Source organism: Haemorhous mexicanus, chromosome 1, assembly GCF_027477595.1.
Source record: "Haemorhous mexicanus isolate bHaeMex1 chromosome 1, bHaeMex1.pri, whole genome shotgun sequence".
Classification (NCBI taxonomy): domain Eukaryota; kingdom Metazoa; phylum Chordata; class Aves; order Passeriformes; family Fringillidae; genus Haemorhous; species Haemorhous mexicanus.
In genome coordinates, this window is record NC_082341.1 from 16120577 (window position 1) to 16133388 (window position 12812).

Genomic DNA, 12812 nt, shown 5'->3' on the forward strand with positions numbered 1-12812 from the left:
AAGGGAAGGGAGAAAAATAAGACACTCGCATGAGCCCACCTCAAATTCTGTCTTCCATTTAAAACTGAATGCTTCAATTTGAAAAGTGTTTTTATTAAAGTAGTAATACTGAGGGGTGGAGGAGGGAGCATCAAAGTGGGAGTGTATAGACAGAAGGGCCATAAACTGAGAAGAGCAATTTGAGACCTGGAATCCTGAGTTCAGTATTGCTCTAATGAAATATTTCCCTCAAACTTTTAAGAATTTTAATGTGTGTTTACACAGATCAGTGTGTGCTTTTGGAGAAGAGAATTGCTATACTTTTATCAAATTCTGACTGGTACTGTTGAGACTGGGACATGATGGGTTTATTCCCCAAATTTTATTTGAAAATGTATTGATGAAGTGTAATACATTAAAACTGTAGGGGTCTTTCAGCATCCACAGACTGCAGTTTGAAGACTGCTTGTTTCAAGGGAAAAAAAAAGTCTGATGTTCTGTTCTTTCTGTTCAAGTACCCCATGTCCTTAGCTCACATAAGAGAGTTTCATTCAAATTTGGAATTGTTCTGATGCTCCTTCCTTTGGAATTGGGGTTAAAAGTACAGAAAAACAATTTTGAAAATACTGTATACAGTAGCCATGTAGACTGTTTGGCTCTAAAGGGGAAGGGAAATTTATTTTGGAGCAAGTGCAACTTGTTTAGCTTTGGTCTGAACTTCCTCTGTCTATCTAGGGACCCTTTTCCTATAAGCAAAGTCATCAAAACCTTTGCCTATTACTGACAAAAAAAGGCCCGTTTGAATGAAGTCTGTGAAATCTCATATAATAGGACCTTTATTTTATTGTATAAGGAACAATGAATTCAAAGTGAATTTTTTAAAAAGTAAAATAAACATTTTTAGAAGCTCTGCATGAATAACTGGGTTTGTAGCCAGTATTTAATCTGTTTTGCTTACCATTGCAAAAATAAAATAGCAAATGCTATTACTGTATTACCTCCTTTTAGCAACAAATGGAGAAGGAGAATTGCCACCCTTTAGTGGGTGTGGGGAAAAACATAGTGACAAAGAACAAGGAAAAGGCTGAGGTACTTAAGGCCTTCTTTGCTTCAGTCTTTAACAGTAAGATCAGTTGTGTGGGTACCCAACCCCTGTGCTGGAAGACAGGCACAGGGATCAGAGTGGAGGCCTGTAATCCAAGAGGGAGTGGTGAGTGACCTGCTACACCACTTAGACACACACCAGTCTATGGGGCCAGGGGGGATCCACCCCAGAGTACCGAGGGAGCAGGCAGAAGTGCTCACAAAGCTCCTTTCCATCATTTGCCAGCAGCCCTGGCTAACTGGAGAGATCCCAGTTACTGAAAGTCAAATGTGACACCCATCTACCAGAGGGGTTGGAAGGAGGATCCAGGGAGCTAGGACCTATCAACCTGACCTCAGATCTTAGGATGGTCACGAAGCTCATTGTCTTGATCATCACATGGCAGTTACAGGATAACCCAGGGTATCAGGCCCAGCCAGCATGGGTTGAGGAAAGGCTGATCCTGCTTGACCAATCTGTTCTCCCTCTGTGACAAGGGGACCTGCATATTGGATTAGGGAAAGACTGTGGATGTGTCTACCTGGACATCAGTAAAACCTTTGACATGATTTCCCACAGCATCTCCTGGAGAAGCTGGCTGTCCATGGCTTGGATGGGTGCTGGGCAAAGAACTGTTGGAATGGCTGGGCCCAGTGAATGTTGGTGAATGGAGCTACATCCACCTGTTCGCTGGTCACCAGTGGTGTTCCCCAGGGCTTGGTATTGGGGCCAGTTCCATTTAGTATCTTTATCAATTATCTGGACAAGGGCATCAAGGGTCACAACAACCCCTGGAGTGCTACAGGCTGGGGAAAGAGTGGCTGGAAAACTGCCTGGCAGGAAAGGACCCAGGGGTGCTGGCTGACATGAGCTGAATGTGAGCCAGCAAGGTTCGAGGTGGCCAAGAAGGCCAATGGCATCCTGGCCTGTATCATCAGCAGTGTGGTCAGCAGGACCAAGGCAGTGATCACCCCTTGTATTCGGCACTGCTGAGGCTGCACCTCTAATTTTGTATTCAGTACTAGGCTCCTCAGCTCAGGAGGGACATTGAAGTGCTGGAGCATGTCCAGAGAAGGTCAGCAAAGCTGGGAGAAGGTCTGGAGCACAAGTCTGATGAGGAGCAGCGGAGTAAGCTGGGGGGGGGTGGTTTAGCCTGGAGAAAAGGAGGCTCAGGGGAGACCTCACTGCTCTCTACAACTACCTGAAAGTAGGTTGTAGCCAGCTGGGATCAGTCTGTTCTCCCAAGTACCAAGCAATAGGACCAGAGGAAATGGCCTCAGGTTACACCAGGGGAGGTTTAGGTGGGATTTTAGAAAAAATTTCTTCACTGGAAGGGTGGTCTCCAGCACTGGAGCAGGCTGCCCAGTATTTTAAAGATGTGTAGGTGTGGCACTTAGGGACATGGTTTAGTGGTGGACTTCGCAGTGCTGGGTTAATGGGCCTCAGTTTTAAAGGCTCTCTTTGGTCTTCAGCTAAAGGGAACTCATGGTATATGAGCGTAGTGGAGGTATTTATTCATTTTCTCTCGTATTCTTTGGTGATACTAGCATGAAGACAGGAAATTCTAAACTAGAAATATTACAAGACATAGCTCTGAGGCACAGATCTGCAGGCATATCCCACTGTTCGTGCTTCTGCTTTTTGGAAAAAAGGCTGAAAGGAGAATTGCTCATCTCTTGTGCTGAAACTTCTTGCTGTGACAAATTGGGCTAGAACTGAGATCTCTGAGTATCTGTTTTTAAGCCTTCTGAGGCATGCTTTGGTTCTTGTGATATTCTCTCAGAGGCCATTCTGCAATCACTTATTTTATATTTGAGGCAATTTATTGTTACTATGGGGATTGAAATGCTCATTGCAAACTTTGAATAGTTAGCTGTGATATATTAATTTCTATTTTGTTTCTGTTTTCTAAAATACATGATGCTAATTTCTTAACAGTATTATATCTCTAACTGCAGCTCAGTTGGTATGACTAGAATGTGATTTAAAGGTTGTATGTGTTCTAGGTTTTCCTACACCTTGTGTTCATCATGCCATAGCTCTGCAGAGTTGTTAATGTATTTAAGTTCCTTGGTGTACCAAAGCTGCAATGATAAGGACTATAGGAAGGTTTGGGAACAAATGAATAGTTTTGTATTTTGTCCTGTGTAAATAGGCTTACAGACCACCACTGAGTGATAAAGATAAATCAAAGAGTTGGCTACTTTTTCTGTTGCTTTCATGTGATACAGTACAGTTCTGGAAGGAGAAAGGAAGGGAATTAAGCAATCTTTTAATTAAAATTCTACATCAAGAAAAATATGCATTCTCTTTCAGCAGAGATGATGGTACGTAATTATAATTTGTGAATGGTTTTGATAGTTGTTTTCATTTGTTTCATGGTAGCCCATAATTTATTTTTCTCATTCTTGCTTATTTATTTTAAATTGACTCCAAGTTGCTGGTAACTTTAGACAGTGAATGCATGAGTCTAAATCCTAGAGTTAAGGTCATACTATTAGTGAAAACCCTAATTCCTGTCTTGAAATCTTACTGTGTAAATGTTGGAACTATTCACAAATATGTCTTTTATGGTCATGAGTGCCTTGGAATGATTTCTCTTGCTTCAGGTATTTCAGATGCAGAACACAAATTGCAGATTAAGCCAAAACTAGCGCTTACTCGTCTCTCAACAGTTTTTCTTCTGCTTTCTTTTTTCGTTCTCTTAATCTGCTGTGGCTTTTTCATGTATAGATGCTCCTCTTTGTAGTAGCACCACTTTGTAGTGGTGCCACTAGTGGAATTAAATAATTTTTTGCAAATGTACATGAACCTGAAACTTCGGACAGTTAGCAGCTTCTCTGTGTACAAGAGTCTTCCATTATGCATCCTTGTAAGGGACTAAGCCAGTAAATACAGCAGCTGCATGGCTTTTGTCAGTGCTTTGATTTCAGACACCCTTACAGTCAATATATGATGAAAAATACAATGAAGAGAGCAGTTAGGGGAGATGTTCTCCCAACTGTTATGGACTTTGTACAACAATATACTCAATGCCTGCCTTCTAGACACATCTTGATGCTTTGTGTGTGTGCTTATATTGACATTCTAGTTCAGATCACTGGTGCATTTTTTAAGTAATTTCCCTTCTTCTCAACTTCTGCTGCTTTGGTTGTACATCACCAGTCCAGTATATGAAGTGGGTTCCTTTCTGCTGAAACTCAACAAGCACATTAGCTGCTAATGGGTATTCAGCAGGCAAGACTAGGATAGTCCAGAGGAAAACCCCAGAAATGTGTATAATGTGGTGCTAAAACGAATTTTGCAGGTATATTATCTTTATGCTGAGAAATATCTCATCTCATGAAATAAAACCCAAGTAAGGGAATGTTTATACAAATCATAAGAGGGTGTGAGCTTCTGATGTTTCTCAAAAGAAGAAGCACTCTGGTCCAGAATTGCTGTTTGCCCCAGAATGATGGTCAGTGCAAATTCTCACATACTCACAAGATCCTCTTCAGCACCTCCTGTCAGGAAGGTGTCATTACCATAAAAAAAACTCTTATCCAGAGGTGTTGACATGTCTGAGTAGCTGGTGACACCCTTGTGTGGTAGGCAGAACATTTTCACACTATGTGTGTGACAGTTCTTGTCTTTTATATGCTGGTATGGCTCATTGATGGCCAGTGCTTTTTTGGGTTACAAGTGTTTACATATTGTACTTTTACATACACTTACTCTTTTCCTATGCCAACTGTTCTGTCAAAAAGACTAAGTTTGTCTTCTGTTAACTCTTCGGCACCTTTGGTACATGCTTATCCCACTCCCCTGTTTTATTTGCAATCATATGATATTAGAACTGTACATGGAAATTAAGAAATCCAGAAGGATAATTAAGCTTATTTTGTAGGACTCTTTGCTTAAGATTCATATTTTTCTGACTTAGAAAGCTCCTCTTGGGTTTTGAAATGATCCTGGCTGAGGACACTACTCTACTTTATTATTGAAAGTTTAATTCAGTCTCTCTGGGAAAATTCAGAATCAATTTTTCTTGCTTACAAGTGTGCCAAAAATTGTATTAATTTGCAAATTATTATTTTTCCCTCTTGGGGCATAACTTCAGAGTATATTGTCAGTTTTTGCAGAACCTCATAGATCTTCTTGCTCTTCAGTGAAAAGAATAGGTAGTCATAAAAAAAACAAATGAAAAAAAACCTGCATGACTTAGTCATCTGTTCAGCAGAACATCTTTTTATGTTTTATTTACAATATATAATTCTTGCTTTAACAGACTTGGTCTCATCTGTGAAGAGAATTTCAGCATTGAGGCTTTACATGTAAATGTCAGAAGAACTTAAAACAGATGTACTATATTTCCTACTTTTAAGCACAACACAGTCCTATGTTTTCCATACGCTGTTTAAGTTTCTAGTAGAAATAAGGCAATGGTATTAGAGTTAGTGGGCATCCGGTATCGCACTGTAAGCTAAAGTTGCCTTTTGTATGAAATAGAATTTAGATTGAAACTCAAACACATGGCTACAAATATGATATATCTTATCTTGAGTAGGTGAATGCTCTTGCTTCTTCTTTTGAATCCACTCTCATACTTCTCTGAAAATGTTCCAGAGTGGTTTTAACTTCTGTTAGAGTTGAATTTCATTGAGTGACATTTGTAAAGGTGTTGCAACATACAGGGGCAAACTATTTGCATCACCTTGTCCTGTTTTGCTTTTCATTGCTGTGTTTGGGTACTTGACATTATTCATCTTCATCAATGTAGTCACTTAATCTAGGTATTCAGATTTCAAATTCTACTTGTATAAGATTTGAAATTTGGAAGTGCAGTGCTTGGCGTGCATGTATTAGCATGATGTAAAAATTTCGTATTTGGGAAAATAATTACCTGAAAGACAGCATGTGGAGAGGTTGCCAAAGCATATGGCTGCATGCACAGTAGTTTCTCTAAAGGTGTTTATCATAAATACAGTCATTCATCACCCTGAAGTCTGGCAGATTCAAAGGCTACCAGGTGAGCTTGCAAATGTGCTCTGTCATTCTTGAAAGACAACAGAGATGACCTAGTGCCCAGTGAGTAGGAAAAGGCAAGTGCTGTACTTGTCTTCAAAAAAGGCCTAAAAATACAACATGAAGAACTAGAGGCCAGTCAGCAGTGCTGTGATCTGTGGTGGAAATTATGGAACAAATCATCTTGGAATACATTTTTAGACACAAGGAGGGAAGGAGTTGTCTGAAAATACATTTTTGCCTCACTGAAATTTTTGCTTTATCAATGGAGTTGCCCTAAATCTCCTGTCTTACTGCATTCAGCAATATATTGTATAAAAGTGCTGCATGCATTATGGATTCATTACTGATACAGGAGTTAGAGGTGTGAGGTAACTGTTTTTATGGTGCATGTGGTAATTTATACTAATATGAAAGGTAATCCCTGTATTGCACATTGATTGCATCCTGGTGCACAGACCAGTGGTTTTTAATTTCCGTAGGTATATCCTTCAAATTACAAAGATGTGAAAGACAGATGTTGTCATCTAATGATCTGATTTTAAAAATAGGTTCAACTAAGAGGGCAAACTACTGTCAAATAAAATCAGATATTTGGGGGAAAAACCCATTCTGTATTGCATCTCAAATGGAAGTGTGCTGAAGTTGCAATGTCTGTTACCATAGACCATGAAATGTTTATCCCTAGAGCCACTCATTGTGTTAGTACAGTAAATTAATAAAATTTTCAACCTGATGTAGCAAAAGCCAATACCTAGAACTGTCTAGTAACAGTTAAATTTTCCTGCTTACTTTTTTAGCTTCTGGGTTTTTTGGTTAGACAGTTACCCTGTACAACTCCTCCCTAATCAAATACAATCTTAATGATTGGCGTAAATGCTTAACTGGAATCTAATGTCCACTCTTAGGAAAATAAAAATTTGTTTTCAGTCATTTCTACAATTTCTGGCTATAGATAGAGCCAATAACGAGTTCAGGTTACCCTGTGCCACCTCTTGAAAACCTATTTTTTTGTTGCATGAACTTACAGTTGTGTAACATTTTTCTCAAAGATAGGTTAAGCAAGGCTATGTCCAGGGTTTGTTTTTTGTTTGGTTTTTTTTTTTTTTTTTGGTTGGTTGACTTTTTCCTTTTATTAATATCAGTGTTAAAGATATATACAGGTTGTCCAGGATAAAAGCAGCTTAATCAGCAGTGGCACTTCTATTTACTCTGAGAAACTAGGGGGTAATGTCGATAACTGCTTCTAACTTCAGAGCTGACAGAAGCTCAATCTGGATAAAATCAAGATGTTGTCAAAGCAATCAAAAATGATGGTTTTGAGACTTTTTGATTTACTATGCCTTTTAGTTATTCTAGTTAACAGTCCAAGTAAATCAAAAATTTCTGCCAAACTCGGGGAGCTGTAACTCCTTGCTTTGTTTAGTTTCTCTACTTTGTGAGCTAGAAATATGAAGTTGTCTGGTCACTTACAGTTTTTTGAAATCCAGTATGAATTACTCTAAGTAATTGCTGAGTACACAATGTCTACATAAGCGATGTAAAATTCAGATTCATCTTCTGGAGACAGTAGTGCTTTCCATGTAGTTTCCAGATGAGAACAAATTATTTTACAGTTATAAATTAAGCAACTGTAGTGCCTTCATGCTTAACCATGATACGTCAGAACTTCAGCATCCTTTAACCAATGAAATAGTCTTGTTAAGGTTGCAGAAATGATGAAGGAATCAATCAAGACTTAGACCTTGCTATGCCATATTGTATTAACGTGCTCTTTACTTCGAAGAATGCACAGACTAGATGAGGAAAAACAGATGTGGACTTAGGGTTATGAAGCACAGCAGAAGACAAGAAAACCGGCAAGCACAAGTGTCACTGACATTATGGCATTATCCTGTTAGGGACATATTTGTGAAAGTTCAGTGTAAATTAAAAAGAATGGGCTTAAAGAATGAGCTTTTAAATTAAAGAGTGAGGGGGTCCTAGTCAGTGAAAGGAGTGAGTGCTGCTGGGGGAGAAGTAAACAGAGAAAAGCAAATGTGGAAGAAGTGGGGAAGGCTGGAGGGAACACTTGGTGCAAAATGGACATGATCTGTCAACTGAATAGTTTCAATGTGCAAAGAGTGGTTTGCTTGCTCTTTAAATCTGTCCATGCTGTCTGGCATCTGTCCTGCTCTCCCCCAGCAGTGTGTTGGGGAGTGCTAGGTATCATTGGGGATCCTGTTTCCCAAGGACATGAAGGAGTCCCCAGCCAAATTCTACACCCCACGGCCTCTGCCAGGCCTCGTTTTCCCCTCCTTGCCAAGCACAGAAGTCCCTGATTTAGCTCTTTCTGCAACTCCTCCAACCATCTGGAGTTCATGCCTCCTTCAGAGCAGCAGAACTAAAGCACAAAATCCTAGAATGGGGTATGTTTACATTAGTTCAGACTACTGTTGTCTTCTTTTTTTAGATTTTAATTGATATTTGTATATCCATGTATCTTCAGGAAAATAATGTTAATAAAGTTAAATATTTAATATAGTCTTTTATGCTATTTTGAAATAGCTACAAAGAAACTTGTTAGAAGTCTTAAAATACTTCGGGTTTTAAAAGCATTCATACTGGAAAAAACCTCTAAATTTTGAAATGCATAACTTGTGGAGGAGGGAACAGGGTGGTGTTTAAATAATGGTGTATCCTTTCCCTTTTAGGAAGAACCAAAGCACAGTGCATCTCTAAAGTTGATAATTATTTATTAAAGACCTTAACTTGCTGAAGGACTGCCTCCTTCTTTCAGATGTGTTAGAATTAATATTAGCACTCCTTTGCCCTTGTTTCTGAATTATTTTAATGATGGCAGCCGCTCTGTCAAGTTGTCTGTCAAGATGTGGGTGGCAAGGTATTATTTCACTTCATAAATCATAATTTACGGGGGTTTTTATATCCATCTTGGGGATAAACACTTTATGCTTTGTGTTTTCAGCAGCAATATAAAATGTAATTGATACTTGAAGCAATATGTTAGAAATATGGACAGAGAAAGCCAGGAGAGAAAAATCACAAATGTTTAGTTTTTCTGTGGGTTGGTCTGCATACTAAGCATTTTTTCCATCTGATTTCATATTCTTAGCACTTCAACAGAGGATGATGATGAATTGCATTTACATGATTGCTGCCGGTAGGTTACTATAAGGATGTTTAGTTACAGACAGTCAACAGACTCAACAGGGTTATTCTGTTCTGTTTCTCATGATGCTAAATAAACTTATCACTTTGTACTATTGTCTTCCAGATTCATGAAAAACTGCATTATTATGAAAAACAGAACCCGATGCCCATACTCCATGGTGCAGCAGCCTTGGCAGATGATGTAAGTGTCCCCTGCTGAGATCACTGGTACCAAGTCTACCAAAAAACTGTCTGCAAGCAGAACTCTTCATAGTGCAAACATGTGAATGTAATCCTCTGAGCTGAAATCATAAGAAGCTGCAAAGGTTTCCAAAGCTTCTGTCATCACTGGGCTTGTTGCTGATATTACTTTGATTTTTATTCACTTGCATGTTATAAAAACATTGCATCTAGGTAGCCTCTTGTCCTGCTTTAGTAACTAAGCAATAAAAATTACAGGTTGGAACTCTACTGGGAGGGGAAAACCTGTCAACTGTTAGTGTTTTGAGAAAGTCACAGACAAGAGGAATGCTTTGGAAAAATAAAGACAAATGAGATAGCAGCACTGCTGACAGAACATGAGAAATGACAAATAATATTACAGAAATGAAGCATATGAAATGCCTACAATGGAGGTTTGTTGAAAAAAATCAAAACTATTTAAGAAAAAGTACAGTAGTGATTTATTGATATTGGAGCTTTCCAAATTACCTTCATAACCAAAAAATAAATTGTAAAAGTGGTCAGCATTGATGGAGTAGTTAATTTCCTGTTACTATAATTTTTATTTTCAAGAAAAAAAATCCAACCTGCCATTTCTTGCTATTTGGTTAATTCTAGGATTCAGATGAATTGTGAACACACCTGTATAAACTATGACTGAACCCTGAGGTAGGCCAGAATAGAGAAATGTTTAATAAACTGTGGTTTAGGTGAAATCCAGAAATCTTTGTTGCAATTGATGATGTCAGGTTGCTTTTTGGAAAAGGCAATATGTATTAGGATCCATTTCCAATACAGCATGTTTGAAACTTCATATACTTTATAGATGTTTTAAAATCTTAACTACCTATTTATATAATTAATAGATTTTGGTTTTAAAATTTTACATACGAGTAAAAGTTGTGAATTGAGATTGGTAGCATTTTAACAAAAAACTAAATTAGGCTTATTTGAGACTATTGAAAAAAGGATACAAGGTAATTTAATCATGTTTCAGTAGGAGGAGAGCTATATCCTGTAACATACCATCTATAATAATACATTAGCCTTGACATCAGGCATATATTGGGAATATTTTTTTAACCTTCACATAGCTTTGAATAGTGTTGATAGTAATTTTGAAAATTAGAAAGCTGGTTGAAATTCTCTTCATTAAGTTCTTGCTGACATATTAATAATCCTTGCTAATATTTGTGTAATGGATCTCTGGGATAAAATTCTTAATAAAAATAATTTCTTATTTTTGGATGCATAACTTAGTTTTTGATACTTTTAGAAATGCTGAGCAATCTCATTCTTAGTTCAGACCCATTTAAAATGTATAGTTTTGGAAATCTCCAAATGAAAGTACTCTGTCACACCTCAGATGAGACAGGTTAGGGCTTTTAACTCTATGAATGCATTATTATGTACATATGGTAGTATTTTTAAGTGTACATGTTGGGACATGATTGTGTCTAGGCATCTACCTACTTCAACTGTACAGCTTCTTTTTAATAGATGCTCTTGCTGCTTCTTCATTAATTATTTATAAGTGAACTGTGGCTTTTATGGGCACTGTCTCATAGGGTAAGGATGTCCTTTGGTGGCTGAAGTCAGGCTAGCACATTGCAGGATTGTCTATGTTTTGGTAGCTATCAGTAAATTTTGAGAAAGCAAAATTACATGCAGTGGGCTTTGTAACTCCCAAACTTATGAAGTTTCAGGTTTAAAGTGCTATTCATTTTTTGGCTTGTTTGTTTGACTGGTTGTCAACTTCAAGGATTTGAGAGCATGTTGGTGTTATTAAACACACATTCATTTCAATAGGCTTTAAATTACTGTTTTCTCTTCCTACTGATAATAACTGTTCTATAGTTAAAGAAGGCCATATTTTTATTAGCAAGTAGATATTTCCTGCTTGATTTTAAACTCAAATCTGAGGTGCTGCTGTCATAAATACAACTGTTCAAGGAGTGTGTTCTTATTCTTGTGGTATTTTTTAAAGCTGTTTTAGAAGTAACAATTATGGCAAGGCTTTTTTAAACATTTTCATATTCCCAGCTGCCATACCTTCTCTCTCCTATCCCCTAGGGACTTTTAGGCAGAATTTATCACACATTCTGTTTGCCTCTTATTTTGGAGCAGCAGTGTGTAACTTAGGGCTCAATGATTTCATGCAAATGATCTAAACATCTTGCTTGGTTCTAGCCAGGACAGTGTTAATTTTTTGCACTAGCTGGGAGAGGGCATGGTTGGGGCACAGAGGTTATTCCATGCTACCTCATGTCAGTTCAGAGTTCGTGAAAGGGACTCTCTTCCAGAAAGAAAGGGTTTGTTCCAGTCAAGAAAAGGGGGTGGAGAGAGCCATCTGGTATTGTTTATGATCAGGGAATTTTCCCATATGAATGATTTCTTTTCTTACACCTTTTTTTATTAATATTGTTGCTATTACTTATTTAGTGATAGTATATACATACAGTATAGTATGTTGTCTTATCTCATTGTCATTTCCATTAAATTGTTCTTACCTCATCCTGTGATCTTACATTTGTGCCTCCAGTTGGAGAGGGAAGGGAAAGTGGTGCATGGTTTTAGTGGGAGTACTAAATACCATTGCTAAACCACAACAATATCACTGGCAGGATAGCTGTATACAGCAGATAAGGCCTCAAGGTTGGTAGGAAGACTGTTCTGGCAAAAGAAGTTTCAGAACTTTCTCCAGAAGCTTTAAAGACCAGTCCTTGGTGCTCCCCACCTTACCAGCCTCACTCCACATCTGACCCTTTCCCTTGCTTTTCTTCCCCTCTCTTTAGTGGCAGCTTTTCATAAAGAGCTGGTTGAAATGAGGAGTTCCCTCAAGAGATCATAGAGGAGGTTTTCAGACAGCTTTTCCTGCAGTCTTTAGCATAGGAGGAGATCACTCTGTGTCAGTGTGTCCCAAGTATGCCATGTACTGCTGCTGGTGGGTGTTTCAAATCTCAGCACTTAAACAACAACAACAATAATAGCAAATAAAAATCCAGTCTAGACCAGCTGAAGTGGTATCTGTTTGCTAATCTGAAAACACAATTTAGTCTTTCAATCTTTGTTTTCCTCCTCTTCTATCACAAGGTATTAAATGTGCCTGAAACCTTAATGAAAGTATTTGGAAAACAGTATAAATCACATGAAGGAAAACAAGTTCTACATTATTTTATCTCTGAAAAAAGTTTACTAAATTGTAAGATTAAAATGTCTGTTTAAACAGTAATTAAGTATTTTTTCTCACTGTACTAAACCTTATGTATGTGCATTTTCATTTTTACCACCAAAGCCAATACCAGTTCTGCTGGAGTTAATACTTGTGCACAGTTAATCTGAGGGAGAAATGCTGAAATGGTCATTCTGC

At 38.0% G+C, this 12812-nt stretch overlaps 1 protein-coding gene across 4 annotated transcripts in view; it reads left to right on the forward strand.

Annotated features, from left to right (window-relative positions):
• The window catches only part of MPP7 (MAGUK p55 scaffold protein 7), a 147452-nt gene that overhangs the window by 72420 nt on the left and 62220 nt on the right, over positions 1-12812 (forward strand). For all 4 annotated transcript variants that reach the window (XM_059841146.1, XM_059841168.1, XM_059841161.1 and 1 more), the window contains one exon: positions 9345-9422. In XM_059841146.1, coding sequence (XP_059697129.1) covers positions 9345-9422 — 78 coding nt within the window. The remainder of the gene's footprint in view (positions 1-9344; positions 9423-12812) is intronic.